At 37.3% G+C, this 25961-nt stretch overlaps 1 protein-coding gene across 2 annotated transcripts in view; it reads right to left on the reverse strand.

Moving 5' to 3' along the window:
* The window catches only part of zgc:110158 (uncharacterized protein LOC553590 homolog), a 77425-nt gene extending 58803 nt beyond the window's left edge, over positions 1-18622 (reverse strand). For both annotated transcript variants that reach the window (XM_048162651.1, XM_048162650.1), the window contains exons 1-3: positions 18400-18622; positions 6991-7063; positions 3568-3629 (exon numbers count right to left, since the gene is read on the reverse strand). In XM_048162651.1, coding sequence (XP_048018608.1) covers positions 3568-3629; positions 6991-7063; positions 18400-18455 — 191 coding nt within the window. In that variant the 5' untranslated portion in view covers positions 18456-18622. The remainder of the gene's footprint in view (positions 1-3567; positions 3630-6990; positions 7064-18399) is intronic.
* Between the last annotated feature and the right edge of the window lie 7339 nt (positions 18623-25961).

Genomic DNA, 25961 nt, shown 5'->3' on the forward strand with positions numbered 1-25961 from the left:
GGGGGCAATTAAGCAAATCCTAATGGTGAAAACAATGTGAGACAAAAGCAGGGGTAATACAGCCACATCCATACGTATACGGACTTTACAGTAAGGAGCTCTTTCGCATGTGTATGACTAAGAGTACAGTGGTGTGTCATTTGCATTTGAGAAACAAGATATCCCGACCCTCGGGCCGGCGGCTGACCTCAGGTACCGGAACATCCGCACGGCTGACAGCTAATAACAGACGAGCACGAGCAATATGAGAGATGCAATTATGGGAAAGTTGGCGAGCCGTCACAGTGGAGTTACAATGCGTTAACACACAGGAGGTGAGGTTTAACAACTCGACTCAAATCTGCACTTATCTCTCTTGATTGTATTCGACTACTACTGACCGGTGAGCTGTTCTGACCCCCCGCCGGCCCTCAGTTTGTCCCTGGGCCACCCCCAATGGAGGAGAATATATCCAAATTGGGCCAGCGGGGGATTCAGACACTTCCCCACAAAGGGAAACGGTATGCAAAGAGTTAATCTGTGTTTGGGGTCTTTAACAGGAACAAAGGACAGCAGCAGAGACAAAGGTTGATGGAAGGGCTTTAGAGGAGGGACGGGACACGTCTTTGCCCCACCATCTGGGCCTTTTGTCTGAAGGAGCGGGGTGGGAGAGCCGGGCCGGGGCAGACGTGCCCTCCATAAAGACTGCCTGACCCAATAATACACCCACTGCCACGGGTCAAACCGCAGCAGGTTAAACATACAGTCTGACGGCTGGTGTCACAGCCAACCTCAGGCCTAGATTAGTATAAATCGATACAGAGAAAGTGAACGCAAACAATCCTGAGATTGCTCTTGTAAGAGATATACGTCCTCTCGATTGATTTGAGTTAACACTGAGGATATTAACTGTATCTTACACTTTGTTGGTTAACCAGGTCAGGGTTCAAGAATACGGATTATTTCAGCTTGGGCCAATAGTTCAAGGGTTAGTTCTCCTAAAAATGTCGTAATCATCTTGGTAACACATATGAAGATATTTTTAATGAAATCTGAGAGCTTTCTGTCCCTCCACTGACCTTCACAAAGGTAGTAAAAACATCATTAAAGTACTCCATGTGAATCCAGAGGTTTAACCTCAAGTTTATGACGCGAGTGCTTTGTTTGAGCAAAAAAACATAATTTACCACTTTAGTTACAAAATAATATTATCCAAAGCATGTTCACGAAACAATGTCAGCTCTCGCATGAATCAATATTTTCGTAAATAAAGTGGTAAACTGTATTTTTCTGGATCTTGAATGTGGTAGTTGTGTTGGATCTCGACGGAAGGACAGAAAACTCTCAGATTTCAAATATCTTCATTTGTGTTCTGAAGATGAACGAAGGTAATGACAGAAGATTCATTTAACCCTTTCAGATTTCAACTTGCCCAGTCCATATTATTTTGGCCACAAAACATGCTTTAAAAAATATGATTTAAAAACTTCTATTAATTGTAAATGTATATTTTTTACAATTATTATTTAATATTTATTTTTAAATTATTTTTAAGAATATTATTTCTTATTTTTAAAAAAATTATTATCATACGTGATTCTTTCACAAAATTAAAGTTTTTTGTTGTTTGTTTGTTTGTTTTTTTAAAGAAAATGTGCAATATTAGTTGTGAAAACAGTTCTTATAATCACACAGGAATCTCCAAGACTGCAATAAGTTCATGAACACTTTTGCTGAAAAACAATAACATACTTTGCAAAACATTAACGGTTTGATTTGTAATTTTTAACATCACAACACTACCGAAATTAAAGGGTTAGTTCACCCAAAAATTAACATTCTGGCATCATTTACTCACAAGTTGTTCCAAACCTAGTTTCTTTCTTCTGCACTCAAAAAAATGATTTTTGATGCTGTTCACTTTATTTAAACAATTTATTTTGATTCAACACCATTGTATCAGGTTTCTGGCTTAAATGTGATTGATTCATGTTAAACTGACTTGAAACGGTTACTCTTTGACTTAACTTGATGTTTTTATATTAAAATAACATGTTTCAATCAAGTAAACCCAACCAGGACTCAATCAAACAGGATTTTCACTTCCCATCATGCTTTGCAAAGGGGCTGAACTAGGAGTGTAAATGTTGAAATAAAGTGTTATTTTAAGCAGTTGATGAGAAAATGGAAAGACTTTTTAATGTTTACTATTCTATTATGTTGGTATTTAAAAGTTTCTGTTAATTAATAGTTTTAGGGTTACCATTGTGGTGAAGTGTTGCACTTGTGCTTGGGTTGAGGACCTGCTAACAAACTTTCAAATTACTTTAATAAGAAATTAATCACTGTGGTAGTGCTCTGGGTTGCATTTCCCAAAAGTATTGTAAGCCTATGTTGATTGTACAACCATTGCCACCAATGGACTTATGATCGATTTAGGCTTTACAATGTTTTTGATTAAGGCAATTTAGGATGAATCCAGTATCACATCTAGATTTCTAACACAGAACATCACAAAAGTTATACAAGTCACAAAATTAAAGAAGAATTAATTGTAAAAATCAATGTATATGAAAACAATTTATTTTTTATTTATTTATTGCTTTTTATTCATTTTATTTTAAATGAACACAATTGATTCTAGTTCATTTAACATGGTTGATTCTATTGGATTTTACTCAATCATGTGGAACCTGTCCATGATTGAATTGAGTAAGTTGCACATAACTATTTTACACAGATTCTTCCTTAGTCAGTTGTTTTGTCACAACTCAAGGATTTTGCATAAAGTAAAAATAAACCTTTAATGTTAATAAAAACTAAGTTGGTTGTGTTGACCCAACGTAAGTACATTAAATTGGAATAACAGAATTGCATAATTCTGAAATAAAGCAACTTAATCATGTGGAAATCCTTTCCATGATTTTTTTATGTTCGTTCAAAGAGTTATTTTTTTGAGTGCTGAACACAAAAGAAGATATTTTGAAGAATGTTGATACAGTTGAAGGTAGCCATTGACTTCCATTGTAGAGAAAAAAGTCAATGGGGCCATCAACTGTTTGGATACCAACGTTCTTCATAATATCACATAACAACTTGGAACAGTTGTGGAACTGTGAAAATGACAGAATTTTCATTTTCGGGTGAACTATCCCTTTAACACAAATCATTCTTGCAGTTTCAACAAAATCTCATCTGTCAACCAGCTAGATAATTGTACCTATCTGACAAGTTAAAAACGTTAACAGACAGAATCCTCCATCCGCGACACAGTGACAAACAATGAATCCCAGCTCTGAGTTTCTGCTTTAACCAGCCATAACGAGCAGCACATTTGAGGTTTGGTGAAACTAACTCGGAGTAATAGTGATGCTTGTCTTAGTAAGCACTATTAAATATGTTCGGATGAGCTGTGATTTTCTCTCAACAGTTTCAGCAAGTTCTGAGAAAAACGAAAACTTGCATACAATGTGCCTGATAAAAACAACATATAAGAGCATTGATAATAAAAAAAGATCTGTCTGTATTGAAATATTCACTTATTAGTACTAGCTTGCACACAAAATAAAGAAACCGTATGGGACTTACCACCACCATGAATGGAGGAATCCAGGGGGCTCCCCTAGCGTAATGTTCTTCTCCCATCGGATCTACAACAGGCAGTGAGAGGAAAGAAAGGAGAAAAAGAAAGAGAGGGATGTGAGATTGTAGATAACATGCGAAACATTTTTCTGTCAGACGGTCAACAGATCGGCCCCTGACCCAATCCAGATCCCATATATCATCCCGTTTTTTTCCACCACAGCATCACACTTGTTTTCTTCACTCATCCTTCTACAACACCGGAGCTCCACATAGGCGGAGAGGAGAAAGTCCTGCTGGGAAGCCCCAACGTAAGAGTCATAATTCTGATGGGATTTTGGTCTGAATAAGAAGATTCAGTGCGCAGTTTCATTCTTTTTTCGGACTAAATACATCAGAACTGCAGGACGTGTTCAATAATAAAGAGTTATTTAAACTGCATTAAGCCGTGAAAGTGATACTGTTCCTCAAGTGTCTTTATGATGGAGACGGAGTCAAACACGGACAAGTGAATTTTGAGCTTCGGGTTCACACCTAAATGGTTAAAAACACACCGAAATATGTCAAAATGTCCAGCTTGGTGCGTATTCACTTGAACATCGTCGGTTATTTCTTAAGTGAACATAAACAGTTGAGAAATAGTTTGCATTTGTATCAGTATATTGGATCCGTGCATTCGGTCTTAAAGTGACAGCAGCCTAATAAACCTGCTGACGTCTGTGTCATCAATGTGAATCAAACAACAAAAGACAAAGAGAAAATCTAGGGATGAACCGATATGAACATTTTGGCCGATACCGATAACTCTTTATATTTGAAAGCCGATAACCGAAATATTGGCCGATAAATATAAACAAAATTTTTATATAATTTTTGAGAGCCTGATTACAAAAACAAAAGTCTTAAACTTTGGCCGATACCGAAAACCGATAATACTTTATATTTGAAAACCGATAACCGATATATTGGCCGATTAATCTAAATCAAAATTGTGATTTCAATGATATTTCAAGCAATTCAAAACCATAATGTTGGACAGTGAGCATCTGAAGAGTCTCAGCTGAAGGAAATAATCCATTATTTATCAGCTTTAATATATCGGACAAATGTTCTTATCGGGCCGATAACGATGACATTAAAAATGAACATATATCGGCCGATACCGATACTGATAAATATCGTGCATCCCTAAGATAATCTCACTGCTCTTTAGTAGATTTATTAGAATTAATCTATATTTAATTTACACAGTGAACACTATGCAGTGTTGTTTTACATTAGATTACTTTGTCTTTTTATTTGTATTTATTTCACCCGTATTTTGTATTATTTCTGTATTTGTTAATCTGTTCCTAATCTCCTCCAAGAGAATAGATTGCATGTTGCTTGCCAATAAATAAAGAGTTGTCAATTCATGATTTTTTCACATCTCTTAGTTTTTATTTATACTTACAATAAATTATTGTTAAGAATAGTTGGCTTATTATTTATTTCAGTAATCAGTATCGGACAATAATGCTTCCAGTGATCGGTAATCGGTCCCAAAAATCCTGCTCAAAGCACCCTTAACTCAGAAAATCAGAGCTCAAAGAAAATCCAGAGATTCCCAACTGGTAGTTACAAAGTTGATGCCTTCCCACATCTCATAAACACGAGGACTGCTACATGAAGCCAACATCATTACTCCACTTTATCCTGGTAAATCTAGCATTGTGGAGACCTACAGCAGGCGTTAGCGTTCTTAGAGCCATGACCCTAAAAATGAATCATGGCTTCTGTTTTTCCTACACTTCATTCAGTCCTCGGGGCTCACTTTCACTCGCCGTCCCTTCTGCTTGTGTGGAAATGACCAGGGCGACTCTCATTAAGGCCATAATCTCAGTGTATTTAAGAAACGTTCCCCTTTGTAATAGGTGAGTAGAGGGACCTGAACTGACCGTGGAAAGTGTGAGGAAAGAATTAGCCTATTATAACAATTATATATGGATGATTACACAGGAAAATGTGATGAGGAGAAAAAAAAAGAAAATCTAAGAGGATAGAGAGGATAGGTTTGTTCACTGCAGCTGAAAGTGGATTACCGAAGCAGGTCTGAAGGTTAAGAACACATTATCAGTCAATTTCACCTCGTCGGGCTGCCAAACGGCACGATAAACATCTGACCAACTTGCGGTGCTTTTGAGAAGTGCAGCAGAAAGTCAGGGAAACAACGCTGCAGAGATGCCGGCAAGTCAACGGGGCGGAAAAAAAACAGCCTGGGGTAACAGAGCAACGAGCGGAAGTGACCGTTCACAAACACACGGCAGCTAAAATCCAACATAAACATAATTAATGAAGAGTAATTAATAATTCTGCACATGGTTGGTGCACACATAGACTCTGAGACATAGAAATACGTGGAAAAGCAAACAATTCAGTATATTTTGGATCAATAAATGCATTGATGAGTCAATGTTCTTATTAATGTGAATATTTTAAGATATTTAGCACACAATTAAATGATTCTAAAGTAAATGTGGATGAAGAAAATTCCTGAAAAAAAATGTTACAGTGCGGACTCACAACATCCTGACCAGTTCAAACCCAACAAGTGGATTCAATTTGGATTTTATAGCATTACAGAAAAGAACAAGCTTGATAGAAAACATGCTTGTGTAAGTGATGCCAAATCACCACATTAGAAGAAAACATTTAATTGCAATGCTTGACAGATGAAAAGTACAAATATATATTGCAAATTTTAAGCCTTTCCATATTATATGCCTTTCCGCCTGTCATAATAAAGAGAAAACACAAATATTTTAGGAATCTGTCAAAAACTTCATAAATCTGAAACACTTAATTAGTCTATATTCACACAATAACCAAAAAAAACATATATTTTATCTGTATTTTGTATGGCGTCCTTTGGCATTGATAACAGCTTGTATTCCTGCAATGTTTTTATGTACTTTTCCACAGTCTCTGTTCTTATTGACTTCCAAATAGCTTCTAGTTGTTCCCAAAGACTTGCTTTTGAAAATTACTGCTCAGGAAATCAGCAAAATTTAAGCAAATGCACTGCTTAAAAAACCATTGCTGTCTCAGAAAAACATCAAAGACGGAATGAAGTTTTTGGCAGAATTTGGGAAGTTGTGTGTGGAATGAAGTCATGGTGATGCTCCAGAGAAAATCTGCTGAGATATAGTAATAAATGCATCTGTACCACAGTAAAGCATGAAGGAAAGGTGCATTCGATCATGCTTGTACTTAAATCTAGTGTTTCTGCAAGTGTCGTGTTTGGGGATGGGGTCAGGCTAGATGATAGCAATTATCATTGACCTGTGTGTGTGTGTGTGTGTGTGTGTGTGTGTGTGTGTGTGTGTGTGTGTGTGTGTGTGTGTGTGTGTGTGTGTGTGTGTGTGTGTGTGTGTGAGATTAGAGTCTTACCTCGGAAAGGAAGGTCTGTGCTGATTTCTGGGCCCCAACATGCAACAAGTACTCGTACACGTATAAAGCTAATCTAGAAGAAAACAAGAAAGAAACGGGTGTTACATTCATGCTATGATGTTGAACAGACTTCATTTCATTCAATAATTAACAATATCAATACAAATATAGTGCATAGTCTATTTTACATAAAACTTGCTAACATCAAACTTTATGAAATCAAACTACAGGTCAAGTTCTCAGTGCAGATCGCAGTTTGTGTTGCTGCCTAAGTAGAGCGTCCCATACAGGTCAGCATGCTCAGGTTAAAATCACCCGCAGTAAAGCACATTCTGTGTGTACGGCCCCTCAGAAGGTAGCTGCTCATGTAGGGAGCTCACTAGGCTTTAGAACAGAGCTCCAGACTTCTACAGACTCTAGTTTGGAAGTTGTTCAGAAAGAAAATCAGTGGCTGCAGAAAACTCGCTAGAGACCGCTGATTACACAAGTACACACAAAACACCCATCAACCACAGCGGCCGCGAATCCGATCTCCACAGCCCGTTTACTCCGTGAAAAGAACCGAAAGATCGGCCAAAGCAAGCATGGCTGGAGTTGTCACGGCAATCAGACGGCACCATCGCGGCTCTTGTGTTTTTGTCATTTTCTGTATCCATTATGTCTGTTGTTTAGCCGCTTGGGCTAGCAATTACCCAGCTCCCAGTGTACCGCAGGGGCGAAACATACCATCCTTCCTCTCCTCTTCCATCAGCCATGAGAGAAAATAGCTCTCCTGGCAAAATTACATCGAGAGATGGGCACAATTTGGTAGAAGCACGGTTTTCGCCTGGATGCGGCACATTTGGGGCAAAAACATTTATTTCCACCATTGATAAGGTGATGATGGCATTCACAACAGAGCTATTCCATGTGGACGTGTGTTGATGAACAAATCTGACTCTTCAACACAGAGATATCATATTTGCTTATTTTATGTAAAATTAAGCACTACTTAAACAGAAAAGATAACTTAAAGGGAAAGTTCACGCAAAATACAATAAAAGTCAAGGGGTCCGGTGTGTTTCGGACCACATTGGCTTTCATTGTACGAATATAAACGGCCGAAACATTCTTTTATGTTCTACAGAAGAAAAAAAAGGCACACAGGTTTGGGAACGAGTAAAACGATGACAGAATTTTAATTTTTGACAATGTTTTTGTCCCTTTTCCACTTTAACGAACAGATACAGTAAGACTGAGAACAGGAAATGGGAAAAAGAAAATGTTGCAAACAAAATCCAAATTAGTGTCACCCACACAAGCGCCACGGCTCAATATTTTGCAGCATGTATGCTGACTGTTAACCTATATTTAAGAAAATCAGCAATCTTGTTATCTATCTAATGCAGGGTTATTATTTTTAATTAAAACTATTAAGGCACGGCAAGATTATTTAAATAGCGCATTTAGCGGTAATTCAAAGTGATTTACATAGAAAAGGAATTAAAATAATAAGATAACAAAAGAGAATAAAAATGATTAAATATAAGTTATAAAAAGAATAAAAATTAAAAAAATAAAAATGTTACATAGCTTGGGGTACATCTGGAACGGAACAGATTTTAAATTTTATTAAAAATATTTAAATATTAAAAATATTTTAAGTGAAATAGGGAAGAAATTAAATCTAAATATTATATGGAAAACATTACCTTACCAGCTAATAGGGATGCACGATATATCGGCCACCATATCGGTATTGGCCGATAAATGTTCATTTTTAATGATAAGAAAATTTGGCGATATATTAAAGCTGATAAATAATGTATTAGCTGAGACACTTCAGATGCTCACTGTCCACCATTATGGTTTTGAATTGCTTGAAATATGATTGAAATCACTTCAAAAAGGAAAATACAGTTCAGTACAGCGTACAGCACAAGTCTGTCATATAGACTACATAATATTATAATGAGATCATTATCATTGTGTGCTTGAGACATGACTTTTAATGGTGAGACTTGTTTTTGTAATCAGGCTCTCAAAAATTATATAAAAATTGTGATTTAGATTTATCGGCCAATATATCGGTTGTCGGCTTTCAAATATAAAGAATTATCGGTTATCGGTATCGGCCAAAATTTGAGACTTTTGTTTTTGTAATCAGTATCTCAAATTATATAAAAATATTGATTTAGATTTATCGGTCAATATATCGGTTATCGGCATTCAAATTATAGAGAATTATCGGTATCCACCAAAATTTTCATATTGGTGCATCCCTACCTACTAGTTGAAGCAGAAAAACTGGAAATGAATAAAAACTAAAACTGAAATAAAAATAAATTAAACTGAAATAGCAATATTAAATGATAATAATAATAATAATAATAATAATAATAAACTGACAAAAGCCCATTATAAAATTACTAAAAATTGAAAACGAAAACTGAAAATACAAAAATAAAAACAAATTCAATAGTATTAATAAAAACTATAATAGTATATAGATAATGGTAAAATAACACTGATCTGTTATTCTCTCACACAGAGGCAGAAGCGTGTGTTTGTGTGGAGCAGGAAGCGTGAGGAGGTGGAAGGAGGCATCCAGGGTGGCAGGCTCATAAATAGCTGAGGAGAGCTCCTCTGATCAGCCAGTCAATGACTGTGATAAAGCTGGATATGAAAGACAGGGAGGAGATCCAGCGCTCCATCACTGGCGCGGGAGAGTGAGCAGAATGACAATGCCTCCCACCGAGAGACAGTCAACGACGACCATAAAACTGTGGATGAGAGGTTCAAACAAAGTCCATCTAACGCTTTATTGCCACAAAGGATCTACTGAATTAGCAAGTCAGCTATATCCACTCATGAGGCTTTAAAATTAAGCAAGATTTTCAGTTCATGAGATAGGCAAAACAAACAGAAGTATGTGTGGGTGATATGGCAAAAATATCATATCACAGCTTTCACAATGCCCGGTCTTATCAAGATTCTTCATGTTGGTTTTTAAGACTATTTTGCAAGTTACTGAGCAGCACAGCCAAAATAAATTCCCTGAAAACTAAAATATAGTGTATAAAATATAGTATAAACTAAAGTGACAGCTAGGGATGCAACGACATGAACATTTTGGCAGATACCGATAACCGATAATTCTTTATATTTGAAAGCCGATAACCGGACATATTGGCCGATAAAGTCAACATTTGAATATTATATATCATTTTTGAGAGCCTTATTACAAAAACAAAAGTCTCAAATTTTGGCTTATACCGATAATTCCTTATATTTGAAAGCCGATAACCAATATATTGGCCGATAAATCTAAATACAAATTTTTATATAATATTTGAGAGCCTGATTACAAAAACAAAAGTCTCAGCATTAAAAGCCATGTCTCAAGCACACAATGATAATGTTCTCATTATAATATTATGTAGTCTATATGACAGACTTGTGCTGTACGTTGTACTGAACTGAATTTTCCTTTTGAAGTAATTTCAATCATATTTCAAGCAATTCAAAACCATAATCGTGGACAGTGAGCATCTGAAGTGTCTCAGCTGAGGGAAATAATACATTATTTATCAGCTTTAATATATCGGCTGATATATATAATGATATGAAACATATATCGGCCAATACCGATATCGTGGCCAATATATCATGTATCACTAATAATAACTGTGATAAGATCATGGATCGTGATTCTGCCTGAAAAAAAATCGCGATATGATGTTTTTGTCATATCGCACACCCCATGACAGACTATGTACAGGCACTAAAATCCAGAAATGCCAGTCAGTAAAGTCTAGGTTATGCAACAGAAACTAGGAAAAAAGCCAACATAAAACAGCTTAAAAAACAAACAAACCGAAAAATTTAGAGCCAGTTTTCGAATCGTGGCATAATTGCCATACTTATTTAGCTAATGAATATCACTATACATTTCAAAGCCTTGTCAGAATTTGAATGGCACCCATGACACTCATTCAAGCTCTGCTAAAGACCTTAGTCAGGGAAAATGCCATATTTAATTTTATATGAATGTAAACAAGGCTGTTAAAGACAGTCCGTTCAGATGAACCGTCTATACAATAACATCACATATCACAACCTTTCAGCCTCGTCCACTGGAAATTTTCAGAAAATTATATGTTTGCAATGTAAACGAAGTACACAACAGTATGAACAACTGAACATACAGTGCGTCTGTCCCTCATAGACATTGCCATTTGTATAAAATTAAACATGGTATCTTAGCTTAAGGTACTAGAGATGATTTTTCATGTCCGATTCTGATTCTTTTACAAGCTAATTGGCTGATATCAATATTCCGGTTGCCGATTTTTGCCGAACAGGCAAACTGACCATAAACAAAAAAAATATCTGTAGCCATTTGAAATTGGAATCAACCACTGCAACAAAGAATCTACACACATGTAGCATGAACTTGTGTTTTTGTTTTTGATTTAAATTAAATTGTATAATTTCAAAATTTAAAAGCGAAAACACAATTCTCTGACTTTAGATTTGTAAAATTGTGCTACGTCAAACAAAAAAAGCAGACTGAATGAAAATGCCATTTCATTCTCTGACAGTAGGTGGCGCTTATGAAACAGCCACGGTTTCTCTGGGTACCAATTAACACAAAGCAGCGCTGTGCTTATAAACACTACTTTATACTTTATACAATGCAGTTTGTGAGCAAGTCCAGAATAGAGATTGGCCAAAATAAAACTAAAAGCCGACCGTGTGTCTGAAACAAAAAACATCCGGTACCGATTTATGGCCGGTCGACCGCTGCATCTCTACTACGTACCCACTACATAAATAAACAAAAAACATGTCGGATATAATTCTACCATGGCATTTTCTCTGTAGAAGTGCATTAAATCAAAACTCAAATGAACTTAAAGTGCAAGAAAGCATACAAGCCTCTGAAAACAGCCATGCATCATAATATCCAGATATTTATTGGTTATGAAATAAGCTACAAGAGTCTCGTCATTTGGGGCAAAACACTGGAATTACTGAACGCAGTTACAATTCTCCGACTGACCAATTTAGTCAAGAAAACTGTTCCACTTTGCAGTTTGCTAGTCATTTAGCTCCCTGCCTCTCTCACCATTAGCAAGAGTTCAGGAACGCCAAAGAGGTTCGACCTCTGGGCTTGAAGAAAACATCTAGCGGCCGCCATCTGCTCAAGTATGAGGCAGCGCGAGACGATCTGGATCAAAATGTGGATTCCCAGGAGTGGGCTGATAAAAATTTCATGGCAGGGAGGCCCATGTGATCTGGGTGAAGAGGGGTACTGTGAGCTTTGGTACAGGGTACCAGCACCTGGCCCTGATGCATTATTAAACACCATTCATTCAATTGTGCCTTCAAGGAGCACCTTGTGTAGAGCTGTCAGGAACATGGAGTGTGAGAGCCAAGAACAGGACCTCTGGATTCCCAAGGTCCCGTCTGAGGGATGGGAATTCCAGCTGATGGGACGCAACCCTGAGGCGCGGGCAAGAAGAAGCGTCTGGCCTGACTGAGAGAGCAGACACTACAAGCAACGCTGGGATACGGCCAAAATAAATTACATCAAGTTCATTAGATAAGTTAATCACAGCAATTTCAGACGCTAACAAGTACATTCTTCACAACAAACTCAAACAGATCTACCTTTTATGTTGGAGCAAGTCGACTGGCGCAGCATGCATACGGTCGTCCGCCGGAAGCTACGCTCTAAAAAATGCTGGGTTAAAAACAACCCAAGTCGGGTTGAAAATGGACAAACCCAGTGATTGGGTTAAATGTTTGTATTATAAATATTATTAATACATGTTCATTTATTAAACTTATTCCAACATATTTTGGGTTCATTTTAAGCAATACAGTCATTTTTAAACAATAGTTGAGTTAAATAAAACTACCCAGCAGGTTGGGCAAACATTTAACCTAACCGCTGGGTTAAAACAACCCAATCGTTGGGTTTGTTTATTTTCAAGCCAGCTTGGGTTGTTTTTAACCCAGCATTTTTTAGAGTGTAGTTGTGTACATTTATAAAATTATAAAATATGGATAATTTTCTCACAAAAACGCATCACTTCACTTCAGAAGGTCTTTATTAACCTCCTGGAGTCGTATGGATTATTTTTATGATGGAAGGATGCACTTTTTTGGTTTCAAAATCTCAACCCCCATTTACTCCCATTATAAAGCTTGGAGGACTAAGGTTATTTTTTAATATATCTCTGATTGTGTTCGTCTGAGAGAAGATAGTCATGTACATCTAGGATGGCTTGAGGGTGAGTAAATCATGGGATCATTTTCATTTTTGGGTGCACTATCCCTTTAAGGTGTTGTGGTTGTTTTTAGCACATTTCAATGTGGATGCTAAGATGGTTTGAATGTTTTTCCAAAAAATAAAGTATGTATCTATGCTGCTGCTCGGGTGGTATGGGTGGATACCATTTCTATGTGGTTAAGTTAAAAGGATAGTTCACCCAAAAATGACAATTCTTTCATCATTGACTCTTTCTTTCAGGCTGTGTTCACACTTGGCAGGTTTGGTGCGATTGCTCTGTTAGTGCGGTTCATTTGAAGAAGTGTGAACGCCCCAACAATGGGACAGAGACCACTGAAAAAAATGGGTCTTGGTCGTGTTTTAAACTAACTCTAGTGCGGTTTGAGTAAAATATGAAAACAACATGGACCAAAGACACGTAAACAAACCAAAAACAGGACATGATGTCACGAGATGCGATCCTAAAGGACAGAACGCTCAAGCATACCTGTTTATACAAGTGTGAACACACCCCTAACTTTCTTCTGAAGAATGCAAAAGAAGATATTATGAAGAAAGTTTCAACTACTTTTGTAAATACTTGTCAAAATTTCACATTATTGATTTTCATTGTATGGAGAGAAAAGAAACATCCATCTTGATGAATGACGCAGATGAATCTCTGACCAATAACAGGACAGATTTACTCACATGTGACTTGCATAAACACATTTTGGTATGCTTGGAAATGCTGCTCAGTGAAAGTGAACCAAACTGAAAATGTAACACTGTAACAAAGTAATTCCCTGTTTCAGAACAAAGCAAACGATCTACAGGTCTGAAAACACTTTAAGTCACTTTAAACAAGCCGCATAATTTGAGGTTCATGTTTGAAGCACAAATGGTGTGAGAAACGTTGTGTGTTTCGTACTTTTTGAGCATGAAATCTCTGTTTGAAAGGTACAAGCAGTAGTAATAGTAATACTTGCTTTAGTTAGCAGGTACCTCTAAAACAAAAGAGAAATATATTCTATTTAATACTCAATCGGGATGCGTCGATATGAAAATTTTGGCCGATACCGATAACCGATAATTCTTTATATTTAGTAGCCGATAACCGATATATTGGCCAATAAATCTAAATTTTTATATAATTTTTGAGAGCCTGATTACAAAAACAAAAGTCTCACCATTAAAAGCACACAGTTATAATGTTCTCATTATAATATTATGTAGTCTGACTGTACGTTGTACTGAACTGTATTTTCCTTTTTGAAGTGATTTCAATCATATTTCAAGCAATTCAAAACCATAATGGAGGACAGTGAGCATCTGAAGTGTCTCAGCTGAAGGAAATAATCCATTATTTATCAGCTTTAATATATTTAATTTACAAATTTACTTATCAGGCCGATAACGATAACATTAAAAATGAACAAATATCGGCCGATACCGATATGGTGGCTGATATATGTTCATCCCTATATAATTAAACCATTCCAATGCATCTGTCTTCTCTCTCATATTCAAATGACTGGGAGCAGGTGTTAATGTATGCAAACCTGATCAGCAGAATCTCTCCAGAGGAGCATGGGACATATAAAGAAGCACATTATGGAGATGGGGAGGGGTGGCGGAGACCTCGTCACAGGAGCCTGCGGCACACCGTCTTAAAGCTCAGCCGCCCTGTTCAAAAGCCTGAAAAGAGGTCTGCTGGAGGGAATGCCCAGAGGGACAACCCACGAGTCTCTCAGCCCCTTCCCCTTGTTTTCCAGATCTACAGTCTCCCTCTGGGACAAAGCCTTGACAATCGAGGTGCTCAGAAGAGCTAACTCCAGTGATGTTGAAGTATAGGTGTGTTTGAGGTAAAACGAGCTGATGTTACTGTACTGCTACATCTGCAAAACAGCCTCGCCGTGACTCCCTGCAGCGCCGTGTGGAGTCTGGAGCGCGCTGGGAACATTAAACACAGGTCAGATTGCTTGGCCTACAATATAAAGCCAGGTGCGAAATACTACTTTCATAGTCCTTTCCCCTTCCTCTAAGATAAGGAAAAAGAGCCATTAAAGAATAGTTCACCGCAGGTTGGATGTCAATAACTTCAAGCGTCATGGGTCATGTGATCGGATGTCATGAAAACTGTGGCATATGATTTGAGAGTTTAATGAATTATATGATTTGAAAAAGTTTACTGTTGTTTTGACCAAAAACATTAAAACTGACCCCAAACTTTTCAAAGATTTTCAAACCCAACTGCAATACACCTAAAAATGCCACTAAATAGACTGAATTTAACTAGGGATGCACCGATATGAACATTTTGGCAGATACCGATAACCGATAATTCTTTATATTTAAAAGCCGATAACCGATATATTGGCCAATAAATCCAAATCTTTATATAATTTTTGAGAGCCTGATTTCAAAACAAAAGTCTCAAATTTTGGCCGATACCGATAACCGATAATTCTTTATATTTAGAAGCCGATAACCGATATATTTGCCGATAAATCTAAATCACAATTTTTATATAATTTTTGAGAGCCTGATTACAAAAACAAAAGTCTCACCATTAAAAGCACACAATGATAATGTTCTCATTATAATATTATGTAGTCTATATGACAGACTTGCGTTGTACTGAACTGTATTTTCCTTTTTTAAGTGATTTCAATCATATTTCAAGCAATTCAAAATCATAATGGAGGACAGTGAGCATCTGAAGTGTCTCAGCTGAAGGAAATAATTAATTATTTATCAGCTTTAATATATCGGCCAAATTTGTTATCAGGCTGATAATGATAACATTAAAAATGAACATATATCGATCGATACCGATACGGAGGCCAATATATCATGCATCCCTACATTTAACACAGTTAAGCATTTTAATTGATACTAGTAGTACATTAACTTTGGCAACCCTAAAATACTAAAACTAATATAAAAACTAAATTCAACTTAAAACAGAATAGACAAACATACTACAAAGATAATTAAAACTAACTCATATGGACTAGTTTCATGGTGCATTTTGGATCTTAACAGACTATAGTCACTGTGCCACAGTATGGGAAACAGGTATTGGAAATTATTCTAAATGTCCGCATAAAAATGACCAGCATAACAGTTTGGAATGACACAAGGACACATAAATAAGTTTGGTGTAAATCATTCCTTTAAAAGGCTTTGCTCAGGGACGTGACATTTTTCGTTAGACATGAACCAAGGAGAGGACAAATCAGCTCATGACAGCTCCAAAGTAAAATTTCTGCGATGAATCGCCAGAGATAAACGGGTCCCACAATCTGCTCTCAACACATCAAAGAAATCTGCCAAATGTATGCCTTGAGCACACCTGACATCTCGCCTGAGGCTCTCTGATAAAACCATCTTTAAACATGAACGAATCACACATAACCGTCCTACAAAGGCACTGTTAGAACATCATGTTTTCAACCCTCCCATCAATTATTCAGAAGCACGAGACAAGAGAAAAGAGAGAAAATGACAAGTTCCTAAAAAGTTTTCTGACGAAAAACCAAAGCGCCGCATCCTCGCGTCAACGTGCCAAACTCGGGAATCCATCTGCTCTTTTGGCCAGAGACGACGCACTTTCAATGGATCTGTTTTTCATAGTGTTTTAATGCTCTGCCACACTTTACACCGAGGATAGAAACTCTCAGTGCTGAGAACACAAACAGCTCCGCTGGAATCATGTTTGATAAGGTGAAGCATTCATTCAAGACAGTTCTGGACATGCAAAAGCCATGAAACATCTCAGAATTTTGAGTGGTCGCTATCAGCACAACCTGACTTCAACTGAAGTGCAGAGCCAAAAAACTAGTGTTAGTACGAGAACAACATCGCCATATGGGGGTCAAAGATGAAAAAGGGTTTTCAAGCATCAAAACAGTAAGTGTAATACAGCTTTGAATTGTTGCTGTTGTTGTTTTTCAGTACATCAGAATGAGTCCTGATTCATTTATTTGTTTGTTTGTTTTCTGAGGAAAAATATCTTACATTTGTACCATGATTACAGAAGACACACACTAAAATGTCATTCAGTGCAACAATCTTGTAACAAATGCTAATTACTTGTAATTTCACATTTTTAAACTTCGCCACTATCCGAGGTTTTGCCCAAGAATTTTTACTCATTTAAAATGCAATAAAATCTAGTATGCTCACTTATTCTTTTACATATTTTAATACATACAGGTCAGAATTTCAATTTGTACATAAATATAAGTGCTACACTGAATGACAATGTATCATTTTCACCCACATTTTGACATTTTATTCTCCCGAAACTTTTTGAAACCTTAAAAGTAGACGTTTTACTTGCACTTAATGTGCTTTTGCACATTTCTATTGATGCGGACATCTAAATGTCTTCACCCCTGGACACTTATCAGCCATCACTGAATTATAACACACGCTGAACCAGGAAAGGTTTGATTGTTCCGTCATCTCTGGAATTAGATAATGCCGAGATATAAGACTGTTTAAATAGGGTTCCATGACTTTTCCATGACCTTTCCAGCCATTCATAATTACCAGATGAGGATTTCTAAAAGTCATTTCACAGAGAGAGAGCTTTTGAATGCATCACGTAGACAATTAAACACATTAGTCTCCAATAAGACCAGAAAGCCTGTACTATAAACAAGCTTTTCAATGATTTTGGGAAGCATGTTTAAACAACATAATATGCACAAAGCATCATAACTTGGATGTCTTGGCCCTTGCTTATATATTTAAGACAAAAAGTTTAAGAAAATAGAGAATTTTTCAAACTTAAAGTGGAAACTATGATCATTTAATAACAGCAACTCTGTGCGTTTTAAACTAACTTCTATAAAGCATCTCTGTTTCATTACACTCGATTGCACAGTCAAGAGATGTTGGGACTTCTGAGTGTCTCGTGCACAAGAAGCATCTGAGCATCTACATCATGCATTCATTTAAACTCTGCATCTGCATGCTACATGTAACACTGCCTGAATGCATTGCAAAGTTACTTTAAATCAAGCTCGAGCAGCATGCATCAACACACACACATGAACAATGCACGGGATCTGCAACAAACTACATCAGAGCGCGTGCATGTTTCACTCTATATGTAACACAAGCACAAATCCACTTACTTCTCTCTGGCTTGACTATCGGATGGAACGACAGCTCCTTTCCCTTTGGCGTACATGGTGGACTCTGTTTGAAGACTTTTAACCTACTCAACACCTGTCAAAGGAAGCGGCCAGGAAAACGGTCTATCTCCATAGCTACCCGCTTAGTGTTTTCCTCCCTTTTCGTACATCTCCAGCATTGGCCACAAATCAGGCACAGTTTCTACTGGGGGAACTTGAAACAGTCTACTGGTGGATTTTTTTTTTTTCAATCGCTGTTCCAGGATCATTCTCTTCCTCCCGCTGCTGTGGAGGAGAGGAGGGGCTCCTTAAAGGGGAAGGAGCGGATTGTTGTGCTGTCTAGACCTGTGGAAATCAAACTTCACTGGAAACTAAAACATGTCACATGCAAGGCACTAATACTAGATACTGATGTTGGGATTCTTAATAGTAATGCTTCAGAAATAAATATATTTATCTGACAAAAGATGAGGCCATTATTTGTAATGTTCACTCGTGATTTTTTTTGTATTTTTTGTTGCTCTGATATTCATTTTGACTTAATTTTAAAGATATTATAATTTTATCAATGAATTATAATATCAAAATATTATAATTCATCATCTTGCACTATTAAGATTACTGTCTAATCAAATGCTTTCTGGAATTAAAGGAGTGGTTCATGATGATTTGACTTTTTTTAACTTTAGTTAGTGTGTAATGTTGCTGTTTGATCATAAACAACATCTGCAAAGTTACGAAGCTAAACGTTCAATGCAAAGGGAGATATTTTCTTTTACAGAAATTGCTTTTTAATGGCTTGTAGGAAGTACAACGAGCTTCTTCCTGGGTTAGTGACATCACAAACCAGAATTTACATAAACCCCGCCCCCGAGAACACACAACAAAGGGGGCGGGGCCATGTTGGGCTGCTTTAGAGAAGAGGAAGAGTTGTTGTAGTAGAGTGTTGTTGACATGCCGTCATTTTACGCCGGACTGCTTCACAAACGAGGGTCAATTCAACACAAAAGATGAACATGACGGCACATGCTAGTGGATGAGTTGAATCAACTCCACAGCAACTACATCAATTTATCCACTAACCATTCAGAAACGTCTAAAAGTTGTAACTTCTTCCTGAGTCTCTCCATCAGTGTTGACTCCGGTTTGAACAATGTAAGGCTGAACACCGTTACTGACAATCCTCATTTTGTCTGCGTGAGATTCTCCAGCTTTGTTGTTGTTGAGCTGTTAAAGCTCCGCCCTCTTCTGGAAAGGGGGCGGGAGCAGCAGCTCATTTGCATTTAAAGGGACACACACAAAAACGGCGTGTTCTTGGGGCAAATTTGACAAGCTATAATAAATGATCTGTGGGGTATTTTGAGCTGAAACTTCACAGACACATTCTGGAGACACCAGAGACTTATATTACATCTTGTTAAAGGTACATTTAAAATTTCCCTCTCCAAAATCATCTGCAGATATCTAGAAAGCAGCAAATCGTGGTTCATTGCTGTGATGAAACTAAAGCCTATTGGCCCTTTAAAGGGTTAGTTCACCCAAAAATGAAATTTTTGCTGTTAATTTACTCACCCTCAGGCCATTTCCAAATGTAGGTGTTTTTTTTTTTTTTCCGGCTGAACAGTAAAGAATTTTTTTTTTTTTGCAGAAACCATTGTCCTTGGTGATTTGTCAAATGCAAGTCAATGGCTACCGTCACTTTAAGAGTCAAAAAACAACATTTGTCATTATGCGACTGTCGTGAATGTCTGACTGTTTGCCAAGGCTGTGGATTACAGGTAATAATGTTGTAAATAATGTTAATTTTCTTCACTTCATAAGACCTCAAAGTATCTCCAGGTGACGCGGGTATTAATTTTGTTTTGCCTGTATATGTTTTTGTTTTTTTATCTCGAAGTGACGGCACCCACTGACTTCCATTATATGAACCACAGAGGACATTTTCATTTTTGGTTAAACTATCCCTTTAAATTTCCTCTGATCTACACACATCTCATTTGAACTTCCAAAAAGTGACTTGTATTTTGAAATGCATTCGTCAGATTCTGATTTACAGCATGTATAGGGCGCATAATGACACTAGGTCAACAAGGACACCAGTGTAGGACAACTAACCACATCGTCTCCATTACACAAGTGATGTTTATCCAGAATGTTCTTCCACGCTCTCCGGCCTCCTCCTGTGGTTCGTGAGGCACGGCTGAGTCATGTTCAGCTCTGGCAACTTCTTCTTTAAATACCAGTACGTCTGCTGGCCGACATGTTGGATAATACATATCTACCTGTTAGAAATGAATGACTTGCTTCAGTGTCCCTTTAAGACTCTGAAGGGTGGAATGCCAGAGCTGAGGTGATGTTTTCATGCTGTTTTTTTTATTGTGGGAAAGACAGAGCCACTGCACAGCTGACTGCATGTTTGTAGGGTTCGGCTTTTCCAGAGAGCGGAAAAAAATTCATGTTGATGACTATATTCCACAGGCGTCTCCCGATGAGAGAGAGAGAGACAGAGGGCAAGGGAGAGAGACGGAGGGCGAAAGACGAGAGAGAGAGAGATGGAGGGTAAGGTGGAGATAGAGAGAACGCAAAAGATGGAGGGAGATGGAGAGAGCCGAGACACTCTGAGAATAGCAAATACCTGCATCATTCTCCACCTCTGCAGCAGAAGCACAACAATCTGTACTAACAGAGCCCAAACCAATGCCAAACCTACCCCTGAATGTTTTATACTAAAAAAGGTCTTTAAATTCAAATAAGTGTCTGAAATGGCATTTAAAAATGTCTTCTGTTTCTAATCATGAAATGTAATGAGATGTATAAACAGACACGCCCAGTTAAATGGCGACCAGGGGTGCAGTTGTGTTCTCTGTTGACCGCTGAGAGTGTCATTGGCTGTGGGTGAAGCAGATCGAGCAGAAGTGCTTGTGGAAAAACGCTGCGCTGTGAACAAGTGTGGTGAATGGCATCATTGCGTGGAAGCGCAGCAGACCTCAGAAGCTCAGTGTTTCAGTGGCGATGGGAATGAGTCTTAAAAACATACTCCCTGATCCCCATTCTCTCACATTCTTCCTCTCCTGCATTCCTTGTATGTTCCAAAGGGTTAAAGCATGGGAAGGTAAGCCCCTGCTGGTGGATGCTGGAACACACAGAACATAGTTTTATAATGTTTGTAAGATTTCTTTCTGTTTTTAAAAGAAGTCTTATTCTCACCAAGGATGCATTTATTTGATTAAAAATACAGTAAAAACATGACTGAATGCTAACAGATAGTTTATTATAGATCTTCACATTCTCAATATTGTCATACTCATATAAGTATAATACTTCATAAACAAGCAGAACTCATGTCTGTCCACGCTTCTGACGCTTCAAAAAGTTCATAAAGAGATCGTAAAACGAATTCACATGAAGTAAGTTGGTTTAGTCCAAATGTTCTGAAGAGACTCGATCACTTTAGATGATGAACAGAAAGCTGAAGCTCAAACTTGCTGCATAACACATGAGAATGATCATACAATCTCTTTATGAACTTTTTGAATGGTAGTTGCACAGCTGTCAATGGAGGATACAGAACTGTCTCAGACTGTATTAAATATATCTGCTTTTGTGTTCTGAAGATGAAGTGTGGAATGACATGAGGGTGAGTAATTAATGACAGAATTTTCATTTACCAGTAAATACCAGTTAACCTATGTTGTTTTTCTTGAAATTTTGTGACTTTTTCTCATTTAGGGTCATGAACATGCATGCAAAGTTTCAACACGCTGATGTGTTGTGAAATGTGCATACAGAGATTTTATACGTTCGTACCGTTCGCGGGTCAATTTGACCCATTTTGACAGCTGTTCAAAACCAACTAAATACAACGTCAGAACTCTTCAGTGTCTTACTGAGTTTAACAACTTTTTATTTTCAAAGTTTGTGAAAATATAAAGTTGTTTTACCTGTTAACTGTCTGTCCGACTTTTTGAGCAGAGATATGAAAATGACTTTTTCAACTTAAATTGTTAAAAATCTTAAATACTTCAGAGCACAGACTTAACTTTGCTATCTTTTTAAAGGGAACACTTTACAGATTATTGTAGAAGTAAAAAAGCTGTAAAAGTAAAGGTTAAGAAAAGTTATAGAAGTTTACATTTATGAAAATTTAAAATACATAAAATATATATTTTATTGAAAATATATATTTTATAAAACATGTTCAACTCCAAAACTTCAAGAAAATCAAAGTGAAATATCGGAACAAGTTCTGTGCCAAATTTTAGGTTGATATCTCAAAAAAACAACTTTCAGTAAGATTTTTTTGTACGCAGTACCAAACTTTTCCACTAGATGACATCCAGACTCCACCGGTGACTCTTCGATTTCCATATACAGTTTGAGTGATCTGAACCATATTTTCCCACACTTTTCAAAATATTTATGAAGTAGACATCCTATTCAGAAGCAGTTTGTGCAGTAATGTTAATATTTGATTTGAATTGTGTTATAGTGAATCTATCACTATTTATCTATTGCTCTGTTATTTCTTTTGAAAATCAGTCACCAAATACGAAGCTTGCAAATGATATAGTACTTTAAGATATTATTGTTATAAATGTATAGTGCACAGTAAAATCCCCAGAGTTAAATCAACTCTGCTCAGAGTAAATGTTTTCCCTCTCTAAATAGTGTTAAAATAACACTAGTTAATGAGATAATTAAGCAATTAATAAGGCTGTGACTGAAGTCAGTTGTAGTTCTTGTGTTTCTCTTTTCTTCAGTGATTCTGCTTGTTGACAGCAGGTGTTCATCACTAACACACAATCATCACTTAACTAATTGCTTAATTATCTCATTAACTTTAACTCTGCTTCAGTGTTATTTTAACACTATTTAGAGAGGGACCATATGTACTCTGAGCAGAGTTGATTTAACTCTGGGGATTTTGCTGTGTGGTAAATGTCCCATTCAGTAAAAATAGTGGTTAAAAACATTTTTATAAATCATGAATTCAGATATTTATTCTTTGTAATGTGTGAAAGGTATTGATATTATTTTGCTAGTGATTTTTGGGGAATTGTATTGAATCCAGTTAGGGTCAGTTTGACCCGCACCACACGGGCAGTCGCCAGAAATCGAACAGTGCTCAAGTGAGATGCTCAATGAATGCGTCATTCGCTGACCGTCTCCTCCTCAGATGAAGTTACAGTACGAGTGTGTAAACATGACTGTAAACATCCCTGCTCGAGACACATGCAGTGAGGCACACAAACTTCACCAACATAAGCAGCAGCTGAACCCTGTATTGAGCTAAACACTCAAACTCCAGAGAGTGGCTTATGTAAATATTATTTTGGTCAGACTGTCTTCAACCCCGATGTGTAAAGCAACTAATGACTCTGACGTAAATGCTATAGTTTCCACTCAAATTATTATAATGATCATTCCCCCATAAATCATATGATAGTATTGTTCTGAAGGAAGACTTTTTTTTTTTCTTTTTTTCTGTGGAACATGATGAACAATCCCTTTAAGACTGGAATTATGAATTAAGTTCACTCAGGGTTAAAGATTTAGAATAACCCCCAACCAGAAAGTGTGAGAATTATAAATACGCTGCCTTGGAAGCACTGTGATGAAGAAAACGAAGAATTAAAACAAAATGTGATGCACAAAACAGCTTCAGTGCTCTGTGAAATGTGCCTGATTTTTGACATCCGCAGTGTGGGCACTGCACCAGATTCTCGTCACGACAGTTGTGCATAATGTGTTTGTGGTTTCCATATTGAATGGAGTTGGTAGGGGTAGCCTTCGAGAAAAGGATCTCATTATTAGTGCCAGCGAGAACTCTTCCTTGCTCTCGGTTGCGTGTTGTGGGTGTTGGAGGAGTGGGGGATGAATGTGTGTGTGAGTGTGTGGTTGAGAAAGAAAAAGTGGGAGAAAGTGAGCTAGACGAAGCGAAGTAAGCTAATGTGAAGCGTACAGTATGTTGATTGTTTTGTGGTAGATGAAGCCAGATATAGAGGCTCTGTTCCTCTATAATCAGTGCATTTTCGAGCCTCATAACTGAATGATTTGGACTCTACGAAGCAACTCACAACAACATATGGTGTACACAGAACACACAAACACTGGCATAACATCATGACCACCTTCATAATATTGACCCGTCGAGGCATGGACTCCTCTAGACCCCTGAAGGTGTGCATCTGTAGATGTTAGCAGCAGATCCTTTAAGTCCTGTAAGTTGTGAGGTGGAGCCTCCATGGATCGGACTTGTTTGTTCAGCACATCCCACAGATGCTCCATTGGATTGAGATCTGGGGAATTTGGAGGCTCAAACTCGTTGATGTGCTCCTCAAACCATTCCTGAACCATTTTTGCTTTGTGGCAGGAGCATTATCCTGCTGAAAGAGGGAATACCGTTTCCATGAAAGGGTGTACAAACCCGATTCCAAAAAAGTTGGGACACTGTACAAATTGTGACAAATTATAACAAATTATAACAAATTATAACAAAATTATATTGTTACAAATTATAACAAATTTCAATATTTTATTTCAATATTTTATTCAGAATGCAACATAGATGACATATCAAATGTTTAAACTGAGAAAATGTATCATTTTAAGGGAAAAATAAGTTGATTTTAAATTTCATGGCATCAACACATCTCAAAAAAGTTGGGACAATGCCATGTTTACCACTGTGTGGCATCGCCTCTTCTTTTTATAACAGTCTGCAAACGTCTGGTGACTGAGGAGACAAGTTGCTCAAGTTTAGGAATAGGAATGTTGTCCCATTCTTGTGTAATACAAGCTTCTGGTTGCTCAACTGTCTTAGGTCTTCTTTGTCGCATCTTCCTCTTTATGATGCGCCAAATGTTTTCTATGGGTGAAAGATCTGGACTGCAGGCTGGCCATTTCAGTACCCGGATCCTTCTTCTACGCAGCCATGATGTTGTAATTGATGCAGTTTGTGGTCTGGCATTGTCATGTTGGAAAATGCAAGGTCTTCCCTGAAAGAGACGACGTCTGGATGGGAGCATATGTTGTTCTAGAACTTGGATATACCTTTCAGCATTGATGGTGCCTTTCCAGATGTGTAAGCTGCCCATGACCCTTACGCACAGAGATTGTTCCAGATTCTCTGAATCTTTGGATGATATTATGCACTGTAGATGATGATAACTTCAAACTCTTTGCAATTTTTCTCTGAGAAACTCCTTTCTGATATTGCTCCACTATTTTTCACCGCTGCATTGGGGGAATTGGTGATCCTCTGCCCATCTTGACTTCTGAGAGACACTGCCACTCTGAGAGGCTCTTTTTATACCCAATCAGTTGCCAGTTGACCTAATAAGTTGCAAATTGGTCCTCCAGCTGTTCCTTATATGTACATTTAACTTTTCCGGCCTCTTATTGCTACCTGTCCCAACTTTTTTGGAATGTGTAGCTCTCATGAAATCCAAAATAAGCCAATATTTGGCATGACATTTCAAAATGTCTCACTTTCAACATTTGATATGTTATCTATATTCTATTGTGAATAAAATATAAGTTTATGAGATTTGTAAATTATT

This window comes from Megalobrama amblycephala, linkage group LG17 (assembly GCF_018812025.1).
Source record: "Megalobrama amblycephala isolate DHTTF-2021 linkage group LG17, ASM1881202v1, whole genome shotgun sequence".
NCBI classification, from domain to species: domain Eukaryota; kingdom Metazoa; phylum Chordata; class Actinopteri; order Cypriniformes; family Xenocyprididae; genus Megalobrama; species Megalobrama amblycephala.